At 39.8% G+C, this 24489-nt stretch overlaps 1 protein-coding gene and 1 pseudogene across 1 annotated transcript; one reads left to right on the forward strand and one right to left on the reverse strand.

The window, feature by feature from the left end:
* The first annotated feature begins 3467 nt into the window (after positions 1 to 3467).
* On the forward strand, positions 3468 to 4108 carry LOC145089112 (uncharacterized). Its single transcript, XM_079027602.1, has 2 exons — positions 3468 to 3518; positions 3563 to 4108. Exons 1-2 carry the CDS (start codon positions 3468 to 3470, stop codon positions 4106 to 4108), a joined length of 597 nt encoding a protein of 198 aa, XP_078883728.1.
* A 5085-nt stretch (positions 4109 to 9193) lies between these two features.
* LOC145089114 (eukaryotic peptide chain release factor subunit 1-3 pseudogene) lies at positions 9194 to 14310 on the reverse strand (annotated as a pseudogene).
* Between the last annotated feature and the right edge of the window lie 10179 nt (positions 14311 to 24489).

Genomic DNA, 24489 nt, shown 5'->3' on the forward strand with positions numbered 1-24489 from the left:
CTCAGTCGCCACTGACTACCTGCTCATGGTAGATCATTTCCTCGCTACAGACATGCTGTCTGATACTCTGGTGGAAAAATCGTCATGAATGTCAACCCATAAGGTTTACTCCTAAACCCAAAACTAAAATCTCATGCCTCTCCTACTTCCCATAGGAAACATAAATAGCACCCATCTGGTCACAGAAGGTGACATCTCCTCCATCGGTTGATTGCTCACTCAAAACGCAATCCCCCATAAATGCCTTCTCTACTAATGCTTGAGTCTTGCGACTACACCTGACATCTTACCAAAATACTCTGAGATGCTCTCAACCTCCCTTTCAAGGGATGCCTCTTCGGACTCAATCATGGCCCTCAGGCCTAAAACCCCATCGCGTCCAAATTCCAGCAATCAATCCTGACCGGAAAACCGGAGAATCACAAGCATCATTTGCTAAGAACCATGGTACTCAGCCCATGACATCTCTTATCAATCTACTACAATATATGGTACTCGAACCATAACATCACTCCTCAATCTGCTCTGATGCATGGTACGCGAACCATAACATCACTCCTCAATCTGCTCCGATGTATGGTACTCGAACCATAACATCACCCCTCAATCTGCTCCAATGCATGGTACACGAACCATAACATCACTCCTCAATCTGCTACTTAGAACCTTCAGAATACTCCCTGTATCGAGCATGGGTCCTCTGCTTTCGGTAGTACGGGCCCATACTACCTGCCACATCTACCCATACTTTCCACACGGACCATTCCAGAGCTCCTAAGTAACTGCTCAACCTTTTCGTTCACTAATTCCACCACGCGTGCTCGCTCCTCAGCGAAATGCTCTACTCCGCCAGCATACTCATCTAACTAAGGTTACTCCCTAGGCTCTTCCTTGGTCCTCTCACTTCTCCGCCATCAGCTGCTGAAGAGCTCCTAATGATGCCAGCCATCTACCTCCTGAATATCGTCATATTCACTTGGTATCTGACTCCCATTATCAAGAGTTCCACAAAGCACGAAGCAAGCAACATTCGGGCATCGAAGAATACATATGACTCACTTTGGGTGATAACTCTGCTTGCTCTGCTCATTCTTAAAAGTACCATTGAACTCTGCAACTCTACCCTTCGCGGGTACTAACTATTCTTTCGATAAGCACCACAATACTCATCTAGGCATCTGTCCTAGATTACTCCTCTACTCAAATCCCCTAAAAGGATTCCAACTGAATACTCTCACTCATCACATGCTTAAAAGCACATCACATATAACAGCAACTCCTAGACTAAGGCATCACAAATCAAGCCACTCTAGTCCTAAGATATGAAATACCTAGCCTGTCTCTAGCATGCATAATATCTCATAAAATGTATCATAAATATCTCATAACACAAAAGTAAGGGTATTTTGGGAAATCACCGTTCGGGCTCTGGCTGATTGTACACACTTCCCTTTCTCGCTTTCTCTTTGAACTCTTATTCGCTTTAGAAAATCATTTCTTTGAAAACATTTCTTACTTCCTCAGTTCGAGTCCAGATTTACCCGAAGGTGCATCTGAATCCCTCAAACCAAGGCTCTGATACCAACTTGTAACACCGAAATTTTCAAAACAAAATTTTCATTTAAAATCGTTTATCTCTTTAACACTTTTCATAAAAATCTCCTTTTTTTTAAATTACAATACATGACTCTTTTGTTCAATCAATTAATAAACCAGGATCCTCAAAACAAACGCTTCCTCTGGTGTGTACAATCGAGCCGGTGCCATCCCGTGATCCTGAGAAAACCTGAAACATATAACACAAAACACTGTAAGCACGAAGCTTAGTGAGTTCCCCAAAATACCACTCTAACACATATTAGCCACTCAAGGCTATAACTCTGTTGACCCTCTGGTCAGTGTGTCTCAGTAGGACCCTCCAGTCCCAACTCTCTGTGGACCCTCTGGCCCTAACTCTATGGACCCAAAGGTCCTAACTCTGATAACTCTGAATCATGCATATCACATATCACAATAAATCTCAACACATAAATAGCATACAAATACAATGGCACATAACTCTAAAAATACCACATATAACACATATTAGCCACTCGAGGCTATAACTCTGTGGGCCCTTGGACCCTACTCTGTGGACCCTCTGGTCCTAGCTCTGTGGACCTTCCGGTCCTAACTCTGATATACACACAACATATATCACATAGAAATAATGCAGTGCCACACATCACATAGATAGCATACAATAACGCTGTCACATAACTCTGTTACCACTCTAGGTAAAGTATAGTGAGAAGACTCACCTGGCAAGCAGAAAGCAGATATCCTCACACTTGAATCTTGAACTCGCCACCGCCTAACACATAAGGCAAATATCTCTAATTAACACTTGAAATCTCAACTCTAATTAAACCAAAGATTACTCTTTCCCTCTCTAATCAGATAGTGGGTAAAAGACCATTTTACCCCTCCATGGCCTCTATTACCTATGTTGACCAAACCCCAAAGTCAACAAAAGTCAACTCAAGTCAACGGTCAACTCTGACCAGACTCGGTGAGTACGTAGGGGTGACTCGGCGAGTCCATGCGTGTCCTCTGACTCCTCCAAGGCTTCACTCGACTCGTCGAGTGAACCTTCCACTCGACGGGTTTCCACTGGATTCGAATCGCGGGGCAACCCGACTCGACTCGTCGAGTCCAATTATGAACTCGGTGAGTTGCTTACATGATCATACTCAAACGACCCTCTGAGGTCAGATTTGTTCCTCTAATCCATAGATCCCACCTTCCCAAGCTCAATAAACACGTAAAGGTTCAAACTTTACGTTCATGCAAGCCACATATAGCCATAAATGGAGAAATAACCCTTAAAATAATAACCTTAGCTCCAAACTCATAAAGGGCTGCATAAAGGTGGGGAATAGGGACTCTCTGGACCTCTCAAGGTCCAGATCTAAAGATATAGACACAAGAGGGCATCAAATACTCTAGATCTCTTACCAAAAGAAGAGAAGAAATCCTAGATTCGTGAAATCTATCACCCAAACGAAGATGGACATGAATCCTTACCTCTCACAGCAGCTCTGAATGAAACGATGGAAGATTTGAGTCCCACAAGACATCCTAGCTCGAAATTCATCCTTCCCTTTGCTAAGACACACCAAAAGATGATGAATTAGCCCTCCTTTTGCACCACATGCTTTCTCTCTGCTCTCTAGGGTTTCTCAGGGTGTAATGGCCGCAAATGAAGGCCATAAGGACCTTTAAATAGGTCCCAAACCCGAGAAATTAGGGTTTCTTTGCCCAGCACCTACTCGGCGAGTCCCTCCTCTGACTTGTCGAGTCCACTCATTAAATCCGCGTGAGAAGCCCGACTCGACTCGGCGAGTTGGATCCTAAACTCTTCGAGGCTCTCCTTTAATTACAAGATTAACCTACACCATAATAACTCTAAAAATCTGGATGTTACAATGAAACTTAATGGAATTGGGTTGATTCCATCGTCAAGTCATGGATTTATGGTAATAGTCTTTCTCTATCTCTTCTTCACACTACCTTCAAAAAGAAAGCTACTGCATATCAAGTTTGGAACACTATAGAAAAAGTTTTTCGTGACAACAAGGAGTCCAAAATTATTCAACTTGATAATGATATACGTCATGTATCTATTGGTGATTCATCTATTGTTGATTATTGCAACCAAATCAAATCCATAGCTAATCAACTTGACAACATAGGTGTTACCGTTCCTGAAAATAACCTAGTTGCTTACACCCTAAATGGGTTATCTCCTAAATTTCAATACATTAAGACCACAATCCGTCACAAAGATCCTTTGCCTACCTTTTGGGATACTCAGTTCATGCTCTTGCTGGAAGAGTCCACCATGGCTCAAGATCAGAATCGAGAAAGAAACTCTACTCACGTCGATCATGCGTCTTCTCCTTCTGTTCTCGCCACCGAGGATGTTGCTCCTACCGTGTCTCATCCCTCCAATCGCAACAATAACAATTTCCGAGGGGGCAGGGGCGGTGGTCGTCATAATCGTGGCAGAGGAGGCGGTCGTTTTGGAGGTAGGCGCAATCAGCAGAATCCTCATATGCGACCTTAACATTTGTCAAACCAAGATTTAAATGACTGGGTTTATGGCTAGTACCAGCCCACCAGTCAAGTGGTCCTTCTCCCTACTCCAACGCAACAGCAATAACTTCGTGGACCATTTTTTGTTGCAGCCCATAACCAAGGATCTCACCAATTTTTGGGCCTCCTTCTACCAGCCCACCTCCACAAGCATTAAATGTCCAACAATATTTTCCTCAGAATTCTTGGCCCAACAACACCTCTAATCAAGTAACCACTCTTCCACTAATGTTCAATATGATGACGATGAATGATCCGGGTCACGGGGGATGGTATATGGACACCGGTGCAACATCTCATCTTCACGGGGATGCATGTATACTCAATATTGTTTTAGATAAAAGCAAATTTTCTTCTTCTGTTTTAGTTAGTGACGGATCTTTAATACCCGTAACTAATGTTGGACATACCACCATTCCATATCTCAATCCTTATCGCCCACTTCATCTTAAAAATATTTTAATAACCCCTCAAATTATTAAAAATCTCATTTCCGTTCGTCGTTTTGTTACTGATAACTCTTGCTCTATTGAATTTGACTCGTTTAGTTTGATTTTCAGACCAAACAAATTCTCATCTGGTGTGACAGTCTTGGTGATCTTTATCCAATCACCTATCCTACACCTCAAGCTCTTATTTATGTGGCTTCGTCTCTGTGGCATGAACTTCTTGGTCATCCCGATCATCAAGTTTTCAAGTTATTAGCTAATAATCGCTTTATTCCATGTTCTAGTAATAAACTTCCTTTGTGTCATGCTTCTCAAATGGGCAAACATGTGAAGTTGTCATTTAGTTTATCCAATTATGTTTCTACTTTTCCATTTGAAATTGTTCATTCTGATGTTTGGACCTCTCCTGTTACTAGTGTTAGTGGCATTAGATACTATGTTATCTTTCTAGACAATTATTCTCAATTTTTGTGGGTGTATCCTTTACATACTAAATCTAATTTATTCTCTAAATTCTTGCATTTTACTGGTTATGTTAAAAATCAATTTCAAAGAGACATTAAATCTTTTCAATGTGACAATGGGGAGAGTAAGAAAATTATAACTTTCACTCATTTTTTGCCACTCGTGGAATTCAAATGCGTTTCTCATGCCCTCACACATCCCAACAAAACGGAAAATCTGAACGCATGCTTCGTACTATTAATAATGTTGTTCGTACCCTTTTATTCCATGCTCACATCCCTCCCACTTATTGGGTTGAAGCCCTTCACATGACCACTCATCTTTTAAAGATTCTTCCCACCACCACTCTAAAAAACGATACTCTATTTCATAAACTCTTCAAACAACCACCTTCCTATTCTCATTTACGAGTGTTTGGTTGTCTATGCTTTCCCAATATTATTGCCCCTCACAAACTCCCCCCCCCCCCGATCCATTGTATGTATTTTTCTTGGATACCCTACCAATCATAAAGGTTATCGTTGTCTCAATATCCACACTAAAAAAATCAAAATATCGCGTCATGTCGTATTTGATGAAACCGTTTTTCCATTCGGGTCATTGACACCAAATTCACCTCCATCTTATTCGTTTCTTGAACATGTTCCTCTACCAATGCCTACTCTCTCTCCTACTCCTACTAATTATGATGTTGTCTCACTCGACAATCCTTCTCATACCATTGACGGCTTGACCAATGGCTCTTCTTCCACTGTCAATTCATCCTCTGATACTCAATCTGACCCTACTTCTCCTAATAATACTCATCCTCCCATCACCAATCCTCCTCCCCCTCAATCCCATCATCCTATGCTTACCTGTGCAAAACATGGCATTGTCAAACCTGTTCAGAAACTTAATCTTCATGTTGATTCTACCTTTCCTATTCCTGAAACTAACACGCATTTAAAATCCTAATTGGCTAAATGCGATGAAAGAAAAATATTTTGCTCTTATTTCGAATACGACTTGGGTGCTTGTTCCTCGCCCCCCGATGCTAATGTTATTAATTGTATTTGGCTATTTAAAAAGAAAATGAATGCACATGGTTCACTTGCTCTCTATAAAGTGCGCCTTGTTGCAAATGGCAGAAGTCAACGACCTAGTATTGATTGTGATGAGACTTTTAGCCCTATGGTGGTCAAACCAGCCACCATTCATACTGTTCTCAGCATTGCAGTCACTCATCACTGGCCTATTCGCCAACCAGATGTCAAGAATGCTTTCCTTCACTGATATCTTCAAGAGACTGTTTACATGCTTCAGCCACTAGGTTTTTGGGATTATTCCATACCGAATCATGTCTGCTTATTACAGAGATCATTATATGATCTCAAAACAGGTGCCACATGCTTGGTTTCAGCGTTTTGCTACTTTTATTTCTCGTGTTGGTTTTGTTCACAGCAGGAGTGACTCAATTTTGTTTGTTTACAGACACAGATATGATATTGCCTATCTTCTGTTATATGTAGATGATATCGTTCTCACAGGATCATCAACTCAATTACTTAAATATATATACTAATAAAATAATTTCGTTTTGTTTTTATGGATAAAAATGCAGTATGCTTCTATTATGGATAAAAAGTAATCTATATTGCCTATATTGGTAAAAAGACTATAGTAGGTTGTTGTTATAAAGAAAATATAAGGCATTTTACTATTATGTATAAAAATAAGGTGTGGTCCAATTATTGATACAAAAAGTAAATTATATTGTTTTTATTGGTGAAAAAAATATATGTTTTTATTTTGAGTAAACGAATGCAATTATATTGTCTACATTGGTAAAAAGAATGTATTATACTGTTGTTATGGTTAAAAAATAAAGTATGTTATTGTTATGGATAAAATATAAAATACGTTGTTATTGTTTATATCAAAATAAATTGTTTCGCTATTATGCAGTATGTTGCTATTATAGATAAAAATGATAATACATTGTTATCGTGGATAAAAAAAAGTATAAATACATCCCATATATTGGTAAAAAGGTAAAATTGGTTGTTATTAATGATTAAAAATAATGTATATTGTTATAATGGATAAAAAAAGGTTAATATGTAGCTTGTTTTGCCAATTATATATTGTTTATTTATTAATTGTATATGCTTGTTTTTATACGAAGTTGCAACCCAAAGTTGAAGATTTTCAAAGGAAAATTGAAATGGAACAAAAAGCTTGAGAAGAAATGCAACAAAACCCAAGCCCAACGGTAAGCATTATGAATGGATTATTCAGCCACTAGGTTTTTGGGATTATTCCATACCGAATCATGTCTGCTTATTACAGAGATCATTATATGATCTCAAAACAGGTGCCACATGCTTGGTTTCAGCGTTTTGCTACTTTTATTTCTCGTGTTGGTTTTGTTCACAGCAGGAGTGACTCAATTTTGTTTGTTTACAGACACAGATATGATATTGCCTATCTTCTGTTATATGTAGATGATATCGTTCTCACAGGATCATCAACTCAATTACTTAAATATATATACTAATAAAATAATTTCGTTTTGTTTTTATGGATAAAAATGCAGTATGCTTCTATTATGGATAAAAAGTAATCTATACTGCCTATATTGGTAAAAAGACTATAGTAGGTTGTTGTTATAAAGAAAATATAAGGCATTTTACTATTATGTATAAAAATAAGGTGTGGTCCAATTATTGATACAAAAAGTAAATTATATTGTTTTTATTGGTGAAAAAAATATATGTTTTTATTTTGAGTAAACGAATGCAATTATATTGTCTACATTGGTAAAAAGAATGTATTATACTGTTGTTATGGTTAAAAAATAAAGTATGTTATTGTTATGGATAAAATATAAAATACGTTGTTATTGTTTATATCAAAATAAATTGTTTCGCTATTATGCAGTATGTTGCTATTATAGATAAAAATGATAATACATTGTTATCATGGATAAAAAAAAGTATAAATACATCCCATATATTGGTAAAAAGGTAAAATTGGTTGTTATTAATGATTAAAAATAATGTATATTGTTATAATGGATAAAAAAAGGTTAATATGTAGCTTGTTTTGCCAATTATATATTGTTTATTTATTAATTGTATATGCTTGTTTTTATACGAAGTTGCAACCCAAAGTTGAAGATTTTCAAAGGAAAATTGAAATGGAACAAAAAGCTTGAGAAGAAATGCAACAAAACCCAAGCCCAACGGTAAGCATTATGAATGGACTTATGAAGCGATTTGGTAATATTTATGGCAATCCACCTAACTCATTCTAATTTATTGTGTTTGTTGTTTTAGACACTTGTTGAACACTTATGTTTATTATATTTGTGGTTTTGATACTTTCTTAAACCTTACTTTGTAATGTACATTTTCAAATGCATATTTACTATATTTGTAGTTGAACATGTAAACAAGTTTTTATACTTAATCTAATTCTTTTTTCTTTTTGGATTGACAAAATTTGGTATTCTTCTATTTATGTTAAATATTTTTTTGCTCTAAAACCGGTCACAAATGAGAACTGTCGATATTTTATCGGCAATTATAAAAAATGAGGTTTATCAGTATTTCGTTGGAATTTGTCAAAAATGATATATGTCTGTAATATGTTCCTTGAGTATTCCATCAACAAAGCACATAAACAAGTCTGTCGAAAATATGTTGGTATTACCGACTGTACTTTCTGTCACGAAAGTCGCACAAATTCCTTCGGAAATTTGGCATAATAATTTACACATGCTATTTTTCCAAGTATTTTTCTTTCAGAATTACTCAAATTATGCAATTTCCTAGTTGTGTAAATCATCTTAGTAATGAGTAAACTACGGCCATGGTGCAAATTTATAATAAATACCAACACTAAAGTACTATGTTGAGGAAAGGGTAGTGAATGGTAGAGAAAAACAAAGACATAACTATAACCTTACCGCCAACCACAATGTATGACTATATCTACGGTTGGCGCGACGTGTGGCGTGGGGGCAAGGTCAAGCCTCAAGCCATGGCGAGCTTTGGCAAGTCATGTCATTTTTCTAGGCATGATAGTTTTATATACATTAAAAAAGATAAATCGATTAATTACTAAATTATATCAAATATATCAAGTTTTTAGACGTTTTAAAAACATGCAAAGCCTAAAATAGTAATAAGTCATGTAAACAGACACAATTTATACGAAAAATAGAACTGACAAGTAGTTGGATAGAAGCTTGAAACTGATTCTGGCTTATGATCTCACCCCCATGCATGGGCATTTGACATGTAGTTGATTGCTATTCAGCATTATAATTTTTCCCATCATCATGATTTTCAGTAACATAACTTTCCCCATCATCATAATTTTCAATATCATTATTTTCACCATCATCAGACAGCTCATCAAATGAATGAATATGAAACTGTTAACGAAGAATGCCACCAACCCCATCAAGACCTCTACAAAAACACAACCCCTCATTAGATTTGTTTGTGACAAACTCAATCTTACAGCCAAATCTTCCGTACTCATTAAGAAACCACTCAATCAGAGACATTTTTTCCTCAACTACAAGTTCAGCATCGCTGACTGAATCCCTAAAATTACTCCCATCAGTCTCCTCTCCCTTGTTTAAATACTTTATAACAATTTCACCAGAAACATTGTTTCTTAGAACATAGCGATTAATTTCAAGATTTTCCCAAACAAGCAGTGTTTCCACAGCACCCATGTGTAAAGCTTCCAATGTTTCATCAATACCAACGGTTCCTCTATTCTGATTTATCGCCTCAAAATACTTCTCAATCAAACGCATGTCCTGAACGAACTTCACATTGCCAAGAATCTCAGAGGACAAATAAATAGCTTGATTGAAACCATTCTCACCTCCGTAAGAGACATGAACAACATTCAAGATTTTCTCCTGAAGACGAGGGTCAAACAAATCAGATTGACGGAGATCATTCATCAAATCAGCGCGTCCAGCAAGTATAAGTCCAGAAACATTAGGCTGATTAGTAGCAGGATTGATATAAAACTGTGTTGCAAGCTCTGCTGTCTTCCTTACATAGTTGTGACGTTTCTCCCTAAGAATACGAGTAAATCTCAAAGCTGATTGCCCTCCTCTTCCACGTTTCATTGGCAACCCATCAGTATACTTGTGTAGAACCTCCTTAGTATCGCCACTTAGTGTCCCAAAGAGGGTATCATTACCACCCATAACAATAAAACCAAACGTCTCAACGTTGTTACCAGAGTCATCCGTTGCCATCGAACTTAATTTTCTTGCCTGACAATAGCAGTGAAAAAATATAATAAATGGAAAAGATGACGCAATTGCCAAAAAGAATGTGGTGTGAAAGGAATAAATACCTTCGATGATGATGATGAACACTTCAACTTCAACGATTGTTTTTGAACGCTTCAACTTCAAAGATGATTAATTGATTTAATTCTTTGATGCTGATGAATTGGTACTATCGAAATCTATTCAACGACTGCGCTTTACAGAAATCGATTATCAGTCTATTTTAAGAAGATAGTTGTGTTGTGATTTGGGCCGCTTTTGATGCCGATTTAGTTGCGATTTGAAAAGACGGTGCTTTAGGAATCTATAAAGTAGCGATATGGACAGCTATCGAAGATTTTCATGCGATTTTGATGGGTTCAAAACAAATCAGTAGAGGCGAAAATCGGGATGTATCCTTCCATTATGGAAAGCATTGACAGCAAAAAAAGGTTGCATTAAATATGTTATTTATATGATAAACATGCCTTTTTAACGAGTATCATCTTTGTAAAGGAATGTCTTTCACTATGTTACATTGTTACCCATCATTGTAAAGCCCGTGTATATTTGTGTATCAGGCCTTAGGCCTCGTTTGTGTTGTATTTATTCCTTGTTATTGTAATTATTTAGTTGAATGAGGAAATATCAATTACCATTACATGGTGTTAATCCCCAATCCCTACCTAAACTCCCTCTAATCTTCTTCATCATCTCTCTCTTTTTTCCAACCATGTTCAGCTATTGCCATCTGTAAAACCCTAATTGTTGGCTACACTGCAAACACACCACCGTCCCTTTGCCAAATCCTACAACCAACATCAAAACCTACGTCCCTCTTCTCCTCGGCCTTGAACATCTCAACTACGATGTGTGGTGTGAGCTATCCACCACGCATTGTGTTGGTTTTGACATCATTATCACACCAATGACACGTAGGATGCTCCAAACACGTAACCTGCCACACTGGAATGCGCACAAAGTTGACTCTATGGTTCCATTTCACGATGTATCCTACAAACTATTCTAAAGAAAGATGCCACAAGCCCACAACTCAAGATGTGTGGCTTAGCTTCGAAAAACTTTTATGGGACATCAGCCCTTCAACTTGATCGGAAGCTCCGATCGATTTTCATGGGAGACCTCTTCGTTCATGAGTATTGCACGAATATCAAATGTCTATCCAATCTCCTTAAATGTATCGATCAACCAATCTTCGACAAAAATCTTGTCATCTACACCATCAACAACCTGTCAAGTAATTTTGAGTAGGTTGCAAGCATCATCCGACATCGTTCCCTTATTCCTTGTTATGAGAGAGGATCGATGCATGAGGAGCAACACATGAATCAAACTCGAACCGTTGTTCCGTCTCACCATGCTCACCAGAATGAATGATACATGGGCGATCGACAACAATAGTTGTCTTCCGCAGCCACCTTTACCCACAGAAACCAGACCCATTATGGTTGGATTTACATCCCTCTATCGGATTAGGACATAATCAACAATTACCATGATGAAAGGAAATGGAATAACAAGAGTGAAAAGACATAAAATGAAAATGAAGTTAGACTTTTAATATAGGTCGTTTAGTCTGGAGGAAGTGGTTCACATTAGCACCACATCAAATTTAATATATATATATATATATATATATATATATATATATATATATATATTAGTTTAAAACCCGTGGAAACCACGGTTATAAAATTAATTAAACCTTTATAATAAAAAATTTATAATTATTAATCAATTATTTTAAATAAATTATTAATTAAGAGATATATCAAAATTTTAGAGTTATTATAACTTCAAATTTAACATATAATTAGAAAATATAAATTTGAATTTTGAAATGAATTGCCTAATATATCTACATGACACATGGCATAATATTAATGAGGAGTTGTGTTAGAGTGACACTTGGCAAAAGGAGATTAAAACTATTCATTTATTAGAATACGGATATATATATATATATATATATATATATATATATATATATATATATATATATATAAGCGTTTTTTATTTAACTAAAATTAATTAAAAGTCTAAAAACATATATGATAAAAGACGTCTTTGTCCGAAAATTCATGTCGAAATCATCTATGAGATCCATATTGAAGATCAATGTTTTGAACTTCGTAAATATTTTTATTATAAAGTAATTTGATTACTGATATTAATGATATTTTTTAAATAACACTAAGGGCAATAATTTCTTAATGATATTATATATCTTTTAAATTATATTTTACAATATAAGGTAATTTGATTTAAGTAAAAACTATTTTAATCATCATTGATGCACACAGCACAACCAACTACTACATTTATTTATCTTGGGGTAAACTTCACACTATGGATGTAATTGAGGCGAAGCAAGTTGAGTACAATCAAGGTCGAAACTCGATTTTATTAAAACACATGGGCTCGAACTCAATAATGTAATCGAAAATTTCGAGCTTGGCTTGATAATATCCACGAGTATCTCGAGCTAGTGCTCGAATCGACTTGAACCGAGTCGATTTCTAATCGGTTTCGATTATCTCATGAGTTGGCTTATAATATCCTGTTTCGAGAAGTTTCTTATTTCGAGATTTTGGAAAAGAAACGGATCAAGTAAAGGACTTAGGCTTCAAGGGAATAGGGCTTAGACCATGTTGGATGTTGATAATATTGGTTATGTGATCCAAGCCCTTGGTTTGGGATTTGGAGTCAAAGGGTAAATAGGGAAAGTGATGTTCCATACATCTTTCATAAATTAAGGATTTTAGTGTTAGGTTTTGAGCATTCTAACACTCCTAAGGTGTTCATACAACCCTAAATACCTTGGATCTATGTTTTCACTAATTATACATGCAATGGTGTTACCAAGGTATTAAACCTATAACTAGCATACAATTGTCATATACCATACAAGAATCTAGTTAGGATAACATACCTTACGGTGAAGATTGAAGTCTTGATGCATCTAGCCTTAAGAGCTTAGCCCCAATAGTATGGAAGCCTCAAGTAGAATCATAAATCACCATCAACAACTTGGAAGAACTTGAGAGAATATAGAGCTCACCAAAATCACCTCTTCATTTTTGGAAGAACAACCCCCTTTGATTCCTATATTCATCCAAAATTTCAAAACATGAATGCTTTTGGGTTTAAAAGCAGTAACCAACTTCCCAAGTCTGCAATCAATCAAGTTGAAAGAACGTATCGTATCCGATATGCAAACTATCACTTATGAATATCAGTTGCCATGACAGAACCTTAACAACTGATTTTTTAATCGAAGGATGAAAACATCAGTTGCAATTGTCTTTGTTGAATTCTACACATTGTAAAACTAGATTTACAAGAATACACCTCCCTCTCCTTAAAATGCAATCACCTATGAAGCATAGCTTCTGCAAATGAAAACTTTTTTTTGGAACAAAGCAACCATTGGCATAGGCAAAAAAAACATATAAACTAATTAGTGTTGTTTACATTCAGTTTATAGTTTTAAATGTTAAATTGAATCATACTAAATGATATGAGGTTAAACCAAAAGATAGAAAAGTAGCCAAAAAAATAATAAAAATGCAAGGTATCATCACTATCATGAGAAATCATAAAAAGAACAAATAAACAAAATTATGTAGCCTAAAAACATAATACTAGCTCATCTCTTAGCAACATCCTCGGTTAATATTAGAACAAGACACTATAATCCAACTGATCAAGCAGAAGTAGTATTTCTATATACAAGCTAACGAATAATGCACCATGTTCCCCATTAATCCCTGTATCATTGAAGCGTTTTGAGTTGGGTTCATAGACAACAACTGTAGCTGATTCTTCATAATCATCTTGTGTTTCCATTATAGCTTCACCCCTCTTTGAAAACCCCAGAACCTTCATTGAATCATATTCTTTCTCAATGGTGCACAATTTTGTAAACATATGAGGAACAGAATGATCCATAATCCATACATCACAAACTTGGAGTTTACTTTGTGATTGTGAACGATGTATGTGATGTATTCAAGCACAGCAAGAGAGTCACGTACCTTAGAGACATATTATGTAACACGTACATGGTATGCTAAACTTTTTGGTAGATTTATCACTTTAAATTTGTGGGTAGTCATATCAAATGAAACAATTAGATTTTTTTGTATATGGCATTCATCATCTGTATTAGGGATGTCAACGGGACCAAACGGGAGTGGAAATAGTTGCCCTGCTCTCGCCCCCGAAATCAGTTGTTGCCCCGCTCCCGGTCCCACCCCTGGCTCCCCCATTTAAATAGCCCCCAGTCCCGCCCCTAGTTACCTCCATCGCCCCCAGTCCCGCCCCCGTTCCCCCGGTTTATATGTAGCACCTAGTTCCTGGTATGTATGATTTATCTAAGTATTTTACATTTTTAGCCTTGGACTCGGCGAGTTGTGGGCCTGACTCGCCGAGTAAGGATGGGATATTGGGCACGTTTATGTTGGAGACTCGGCGAGTCCGCCAGTCTGGAAGAAACCCTAATTTCAAGGGTTTGCACCCTATTTAAACCGCCCTTATGCGCCCCAAACCAGTCTCCTTCATCCCCAGAGCATCCTATATCAAACCCTAACCCTCTCCTTGTGTTTTGAAGTGTTTATGTGCTTGTTCCTTGAAGATTGAAGAAGAGAAGGAAGGAAAGACCAAAAGAGAAGGTGAAGAGTAAGGATCTAAGACCTAATCCAGAGTTCATTGAGGTACAATTCGGATTTATTCTATTTATATGCTTGAATCCCCATTAAAGCTATTCTTGAGCCATTTCCAAGCTTGATAGTAGTGTAGGGATCATAATGGGTTGAATAGCCACTAGATCTAGCTATGTTTGAGTTCCAGAAGCCTGAATCTAATACCTTTATGGGGCCATATTGCATGAAGCCCTAGTGCTACCCCTTTTAGTGTGTTTTGAGCCTTAAAACCTCCATTGATGATTATATACACATAAAGTTGGAAACTTTATGTGTTAATCAAGCCCTAGGAACCCAGATCTATAAATAGGATGCACCGGATTCAAGCAGAATCGAGTGTATAGAGATTGCATGTATGCGACTCGGCGAGTCGAGTCACGAGTCCTTGATTTTCCCCCTTTCGAGTTATGTCGAGTGGGATCAGTACGCCATAGGTGGACTCAGTGAGTCGGGAGCCAGACCCAATAATGGAGGGACTCGGCGAGTCCAATGCAATCTTCTTGCCTCAAGAACAGACTCGACGAGTTGTTCATACAACCCGGCGAGTCATAGTCTAGAGTGTTCATCGGATGAAGATGAACTCGACGAGTTGTTCATACAACTTGGTGAGTCGGATGAAGGATCATTGGACATCAGTTTAGAAGGAGAACTCGTCGAGTCATCGCCTAACTCGACGAGTAGAGTCGGGTATGAGGACAAATGGGAAGGATAGGGACTCGGCGAGTTGGCGAGCCAACTCAGTGAGTTAGGTAGTTGAATTTGACTTTGATTTGGTCTGGGGTAAAATGGTCATTTTACCCCAAGGGCAGTTAGCAGTGTTTGATTGAGTGTTATGTGGTGTACAACTAGAAATTTTGTGCCTTGTAACTACAACAATTTAGTAAAATTATGAATCAAAGTCTTAAGAGCATGTATGATGCTTACCTTATGACAACAAAATTTGCAATCTAATACACCATACAAGCATTTCAAATAGCCAACAAGTAATTGGAAACCCTAGAAGTTCTTGTTTAGGTCCATTTTGGACTAGGACTTCCTTATTGGGCCCAATGGGCCAATAAGCTTCCAATTTGACTATCTTGGGCTTAGAACCTTTAAATGGGCTCTAATTGGACCCACTTTCATTTATTTCAACATTTTGGGCCATATTGGGCCTAGAATGAAATAAATTAAATATTATGATCTATTATGGATCATAATTAACCTAATTTAGTGTAATAAAGCATAAAAATCACACTTATATTTTATAAGGCCAACAATCATTCAACCTAACTCTAATATGGGCTTAGGGGCAAAAAGCCCAAAAATCCTCTCTCTCCCCTCTCCATTCTCGGCCCAAGACAAGCCCAAAAGGAAAGGAAGAGTTGACTTATTTCATGACACCTCACTTTTGCACTTAGGATTTCCATGCAACACACATATCTCCATGCAACAATCTTGTCAAACCTCTCTCTCCTCCCCTCCCTTCTTATTTCGGATGAGAGCACACACACACACACCTCACAAAAACACTCTCTAAATTACTCAAGAATCACCCACTCTCTCCATCTAAAATCTCGAAAATTTGGCTTGAAGTTTACGGATCTTTATAAAGTGATTCATCATCTAAGGTAAGTTAATGGCTAACTTATGATCTAACTCCCTTCACTTCATAAAAATCTCTTCTAAATTCATTCAATCTTGTGATCTTGCACCTTAGAAGCTCCTAAACTCGAGATCTTCCAAGGAAAGGTTGCTAGGGCCGAAAATCACCTCATTTTCTTCCATCTCTTCTCCAAAATCGAAACCACACCCAAAGGTGAGCTTCATACCCCTTATTTTTCGGTTTTTATGAGTTTTGTGGGGGGGGGGGGAATACAAGCATTTGTTTAGATCTATGGGTATATGTATGCTTTGTGTGATTTCTATGTTTATATTCATGTTTTTATGAGATTGTGGTGTTGGATCTAGTCAAAAAGTCCTTAAAACTGAGATTTACATTAGGATGTATGAAACAATTATAAAACATATTATTACACACAAATCATTTCTAGAAAATAACTAAATTGGTTAATATGAACATTTTTGGGCTAAAAACCCATTTTTGGGCTCAAAATGTTAAAAACATAAAATTTTAGGGCTCAAAATGACAAAATATGAATTCTGATGGTTGAAATGGGACCAAACAGTTTTAACAAAGTATTTTCTGAAAATATAGTCTCTTGGAGGATTAAAATGTAAAATTTCAAGCATAATGGGCCAAAAATGAATTTTTCGGCCCACTAAAGCCCAATATGCGAGATTTTCAAATTTGAAGGACTGAAACCGTACTTTTTTGTAAAACAGAGTAATACTAGTGCTCCAAGTCCATTTCAAGGGTTAAAAATCCTTTTCATATTTAAAAAGGACCAAAAATGCAAAAATTTTCTATTTTGGGCCAAAAGTGTAAAAGTTGCGAAAAATGAGGTTTCAGCCGAGAAAACTTCATTTTGAGGGACTAAAATTGTTTTCCAAACAAATTTGAGCTGAAAAATATCTTTTCAACAAGTTTTGATACTAAAGTGTCAAGAAAAATGGTTTAAGGACTAAAATGGAAATTCTTTTATACAAAAGGTCAAAAGTGTAAATTATCCATAAGAAAGGGGCTGTAAAAAGTAAAATTTTAATGTGTTAAACAATAAAACCATTATGCTAAAATACTAATACCACGGCTACCGACGAAACATAATACACCTTCAACACCAAAATCGTTACCAAACGAATTGATTCGGTCTCGAATCAATAATGAATCAGAAACCTATACGCGACGATACTACAATACACACGCTGAAATTACGGGAAGTCAATACACACGTGGGAATTCACCAGACGTCGATACACCATCTTTGGGCCCGAAAGTTTCAAATCGTGCTTGTTGGGCCTAGCTAGCCCAATGACATGAACTTTAGGCCCGAAGGAAACTCGCTTACATGTTGTTGGGTCTTATATGACCTAATTCCGTGTAAAAGGACTTTCAATGGCTTTTGTGCTGTTAGGCCCCAAGGGTCCTTTGGTACTGCCAGTAAAGTCAAGAATTCTCCAATACGGATCGGGTAAAGGGCCCTTCGCATTCACGATAGCCTTGAACGACTTATGGAATTATCGAAGGCTTCGTGCTCTCTTTCCTCCTCGGTTGTGGGGCTATGAGAAATTAGGGTGATTGGATTAAGTGAATAGTACAGACGACGCCTAAGGGATCGTTTGTATAGTTGTAAACTAGTCGTTTTCATTAATGCGTGTTTATAACAACTCACAACCCATAATTAATCCAACGTCACCTGGAAATATCGAATACACACGTCACAACGGTATAACGCATAAGTTAAAGTATTACGAAAACATCGGGTTTTCCTAGGGTTTTTCAAGTCATACACCTACAAGATGCATACCAAGTGTACAACGGAAATTTTTAAACAAATTTTTCATTTCTAAAAAAATGTAATTTCATCCAAAACAAGGCATAAATATCTGACGTATCATGTCATAATACAAATCATATGAATCCCAAGATCATAAATCATCTATCAGTGTGTACAGATCACGCCGGCGCCTTCCCACGGTCCTCGCTAGTACCTGAAACACATACACAACAACTGTAAGCATAAATGCTTAGTGAGTTCCCCAAAATACAACATACGCACATACGCCTTTCCAGGCCCTGACCTTCCGGTCCATGTGTCTCAGGGGACTTCCGTCCCTGCTGGGTAAACCTTCCGGTCCACATTACAACGCCTTCCGGCCCATAATATAATCGCCTTCCGGCCGATAACATAATGCCTTCCGGCCCACATTAAGCATATCATACATAGCACATATAACAATTAACATATCACATTTAGCACATATGTCTCATATCATATCCGACCTTCCGGTCACACAATCAAACCCTTCCGAGTACAGTATAATGAGAAGACTCACCTCGTGAATATCGATAGCTATCAAATCCCGGAATCACTCGTGCTCGATCCTCCGAGCTACAATCTCCCTATAACATCATACATCTCTTATTAACACTTTTATCTTCTAAGTTTGACTATCCCTAAGAAGTCAAACACAGGCCAACTCTGGTTAACGGTCAACGGTCAACTTTGACCGGACTCGGCGAGTGCACTAGGGTGACTCGGCGAGTATAGACGTTTTCACCAACTCTTCTAGGATTCCCTTCCTACACGTCGAGTACTCCCCCAGACTCGACGTGTTCCACCTGGAAGAATCACGGGGCCACCCCAACTCAACTCGCCGAGTCTCAAGAACAACTCGGCGAGTCCCAGCTCGACTCAGTCCACCTGTCAACCCTCTCTAACTCACCCTGACTCGCTGAGTCAACCTATGACTCGACTGGACCGCTCACTGAGCGAACTCAAGGAAATCTTCAGGCTACTCGCCGAGTCTGCTCATCGGACTCAGCGAGTCCATGCCATGCAATCATTCAAACTCGCTTCTAAGGTCAGATCTGTTCCATCAATTCATAGATCTGGCCTTCCTAGACTGATTCACCACGTAAAGCCCCAAACTTGGTGTACATACAACCTCTATATGACCATATATGAAGGATTATCAACAAATATCACTACTCAAGGTCATAACCTCCATTGCTCTTCATAAAGCTTGATGAATGAGGCTCTCTGGACCTCTATGGATCCAGATCCAAAGCCTCATCACTAGCAAGGGACTATTTGGCCATCAAATCAACCCAACAAAGGTCACAAGAAACCCTAAAACCAAATATACTTCACAAAACAGAAGATGAGCTGAAATCATACCTTTAGATCGAAGATCTAAGCTTCAAATCCACAGAATAGCAACCTCCTTTGCCTCCTCTTGGCTAGAACCTCCCTCTTCTTTGCTAAACAACACACAAAGGTCAAGAAATGCTTCCTTTCTCTCTCAAATCGCTAAAGCACTCTAGGGTTTCTCTCTATGGACTGTTGGGTACAAATGACGGCCATAAGGCCCTTTAAATAGGTCCCAAACCCGAGAAATTAGGGTTTCATTAAACAGCGCGGACTCGCCGAGTCCATATCCTGGACTCGCCGAGTCCAAACGAATCCCGCATCCAGAATCGCAACCCTACTCGGCGAGTCTGAGCTCCAACTCGCCGAGTCCCCTCTCAAAACACCAAAATCAAAAACAATAAAGATACCTGGAAATCCGGGCTGTTACAATTCTCTCCCACTAGAACTAGACTTCGCCCTCGAAGTCTCGCTCTGAAAATAGCTCCGGATGCTGCTCCCGCATCTCGCGCTCCGGCTCCCAGGTCATCTCCGATCCCTTCCGGTGTTGCCACTGAACCAACACCAGAGGTACCTCCTTGTTCCTCAGAACCTTGATCTTCCGATCCCTGATGGCCACTGGCCTCTCGGCATAATTTAGGCTCGCATCCACCTGAATATCCTCTAATGGAACCACTGCCGACTCATCGGCTATACACTTCCTCGATTGCGACACATGAAATGTGTCATGGATCTGTCCCAACTCTGCTGGCAACTCCAAACGATAGGTTACCCGGCCTACCCTTGCAACCACATGAAATGGCCCAATATACCGGGGTCCCAACTTACCCCTCTTCCTGAATCGAATCACTCCTTTCCAAGGAGAGACCTTCAGGTGAACGAAGTCGCCGACCTGAAACTCAAGCTTGGACCGACGTCTGTCTGCATAACTCTTCTGTCGGCTCTGGGCGGTCAATAACCTCTGTCTGACCTGCTGAATCTGCTCTGTCGTCTGAAGCACGATCTCTGTACTGCCCATCACTCTCTGCCCAACCTCTCCCCAACAAATGGGGGTCCGACACCTCCTACCATACAACAGCTCAAAGGGTGGCATACCAATGCTCGAATGATGGCTGTTGTTGTAGGAAAACTCTGCCAAGGGTAAATACGCATCCCAGCTACCCCCGAAATCTAACACACATGCTCGAAGCATGTCCTCAAGCGTCTGAATCGTCCGCTCGCTCTGGCCGTCTGTCTGGGGATGATATGCGGTACTAAAATGCAATCTAGTACCCAACTCCTCATGAAATTTCTTCCAGAATCTGGAAGTGAAACGCACATCACGGTCCGAAACAATCGAGATCGGCACCCCATGTCGAGATACCACTTCCCTCACATATATCTTCGCCAACTTCTCCGCTGAAGAACTCTCACTGATGGCAAGGAAGTGAGCGCTCTTCGTCAACCTGTCCACAATCACCCAAATTGCATCAACTCCTCTGGCAGTCCTCGGCAATTTAGTGATGAAATCCATAGTGATCTGTTCCCACTTCCATTCGGGAACCTCCAATGGCTGCAACTTGCCATGCGGTCTCTGGTGCTCGGCCTTAACCCTGCGGCAGGTCAAACACCTCTCAACAAACCAGGCTACGTCCCTCTTCATACAGGGCCACCAATACTCTTTCCTCAAATCCAAATACATCTTCGTGGCCCCCGGATGGATCGAAAATTTCGACCGATGAGCCTCCTCCATCAAAGTAGCACGCGTACCGCCCACAAACGGTACCCAAATCCGTCCCTGAAAAGTCATAAGCCCTCGACCATCCGTAACGAACTCTGAAACCAAACCAACGACCTGTTCCCTCTTCTGCATCTCCGGTCGCACAGCCTCGGCCTGTGCCCCACGAATGGCATCCAATACCGGAGCTATCAGGTCAATCAAACATATATCTTGTAGTGGAGTGCTCTCCGCCCTGCGGCTCAACGCATCGGCTACCACATTAGCCTTGCCTGGGTGGTACAGGATCTCACAATCATAATCCTTGACCACATCCAACCACCTCCTCTGACGCATATTTAGGTTGGGCTGATCCATCAGGTACTTCAAACTCTTATGGTCCGTGTATATCGTACATCGAACCCCATACAAGTAGTGACGCCAAATCTTGAGAGTGAACACTACTGCCCCCAACTCTAGATCATGTGTGGGATATCTCGTCTCATGAGGCTTCAGATGCCTCGATTCATATGCTATCACATGACCCCTCTGCATCAACACCGCACCCAGCCCCAAAATCGATGCATCACAATATACCACAAAATCCTCCATCCCTTCCGGGAGGGCTAATACCGGGGCTTCGCACAACCTTTGGCGAAGTGTCTCAAAGGAGGTCTGCTGCTCGGGACCCCATGAGAATGCGACACCCTTCCGGGTCAATCTGGTGAGCGGCACTGCGATCTTGGAGAAATCCTTGATAAATCTCCGATAATACCCTGCCAACCCAAGGAAGCTCCTGATCTCAGATGGTGACTTCGGCACCTCCCAACTCATCACCGCCTCAACCTTGGCCGGATCGACCAGAATCCCTTCCTGGTTAATGAGATGTCCTAGGAACTGGACCTCCCGCAACCAGAAATCACACTTGGAGAACTTTGCATAAAGCTTCTCCGATCTCAAAACCCCAAGGACCTCCCTCAAATGCTCCTCATGCTGCTCTCTAGATCTCGAATACACCAGAATATCATCGATAAATACAATCACCGATCGATCCAACATCGGCCTGCATACCCTGTTCATGAGATCCATGAACACAGCCGGGGCTTTGGTGAGCCCAAAAGGCATCACCACAAACTCATAATGCCCATATCGCGTCCTGAACGCTGTCTTCTGGACGTCCTCATCCCGCACTCTCACCTGATGATATCCCGACCTCAAATCGATTTTGGAAAACCAAGATGCTCCCTGCAACTGATCGAATAAATCTTCGATCCTCGGTAACGGGTAATGGTTCTTGACCGTCAGCTTGTTCAACTCCCGGTAATCAATGCACATCCGGTGTGAACCATCCTTCTTCTTGACGAACAGAATAGGTGCTCCCCACGGCGAGCTGCTCGGCCGAATGAATCCCTTCCCCAGCAACTCCTGAAGCTGCGATGATAACTCTTGCATCTCTGGAGGTGCAAGACGATAAGGCACCTTAGCGATAGGCGCGGCCCCCGGAACCAAATCAATACCAAACTCCACTTGCCTTACAGGAGGTACACCCGGCAACTCCTTGGGAGAATCATCTGGAAACTCACGCACCACCGGAACCTCCTCAACTGAACTCGGTCTCTCGGAAGCCACCCGCGTATCTATCACATACGCCACAAAACCCTTACAGCCCTGCTGTAGACACTGTCTCGCCCTAGCGGCCGAACAAAAAGTTGATCCTGAACGGGTACCCTCGCCGTACACTGAAAGAACTCCCCCACTAGGGTCTCGTATGGTCACCAGCTGACGCTCACAGTCGATAACCGCGCCGAAATGGCTCAACCAGTCCATGCCCACAATGACACAGACATCACCCATCGCAATAGGAATCAAATCAATCGGAAACTCAACCCCGAAAATCTCTAGCACACATCCCCGGAGAACCTCCGTGGCACAAATCACTCTCTCATCAGCTATAGAAACTCTCAGAGGCAGACTCAATGGCTCATGACTAATACTGATCTGCTGACTAAAGGCCAAAGATACAAAAGACCGACTCGCACCCGAGTCAAATAACACTAAAGCAGGTACAGAGTTCACAAGGAAAGCACCTACGCGTATCATAACATAAGCATAACATCTCAACATCAAAATAAATACATGAAATAAAGCATACCTTCCACAACATTGGGCGCAGCGCGGACCTCCTCTGCAGTCAGCTGAAAGGCTCTCCCACGAGCCCTCGGGGCCTCGGCCTTCACTGGTCGAGTCTCAGTAGCGCTGGCAGCAGGTGCTGATCCCTGAAGAAGCTAAGGGCACTCGGCCTTCCGATGGCCGGTCTGGTTGCAATGAAAGCAAACCATAAACCCCTTGGAGCAATCCCTAGCGATGTGCCCCTCCTTGCCACACTTGTAGCAAGCACCAAATCGACATGTCCCCTCGTGACCCTTGCCGCACTTTCCGCAAGTGCGGCCCTTCGGACCTCCCGTGTCTAGAATCGCGACACTACTCGACGAGTCTGAGCTCCAACTCGCCGAGTCCCCTCTCAAAACACCAAAATCAAAAACAATAAAGATACCTGGAAATCCGGGCTGTTACACCAAGTCTAACAATATTTTTTTGAAACAAACAAGCATACTTATGGATCTTCACACTTTTTCTTACGATACTCTTTTTAGAAAATATCAGATTTTCTGGTGGTTTTCAAAACAATACAAAACATTATATTTCAAACATTACTTATGAACTCACCAACATTTCATATGTTGACGTTTTTTTCAAAATACTTGTATTCTCAGGTAACAGGTAAATCGAAGGGAAAAATGTACTTAGTGATGTTTTGGTTGTTTGTTTATTCAGTATCGAACAATTTACTTTTTGGGAATGTAATGTTATGAAACAATGTACTAAATGTAAACACAACCAGTTGTACTATTTCAATGCATGGTGATGAATGATGTTATGTTTCATGTATATTCACTGTGATGGTATTCAATTGAGTCAC

This window comes from Lactuca serriola, chromosome 2, assembly GCF_051521515.1.
Source record: "Lactuca serriola cultivar US96UC23 chromosome 2, Lser_US96UC23_V15, whole genome shotgun sequence".
In the NCBI taxonomy this organism is placed as follows: Eukaryota; Viridiplantae; Streptophyta; class Magnoliopsida; order Asterales; family Asteraceae; genus Lactuca; species Lactuca serriola.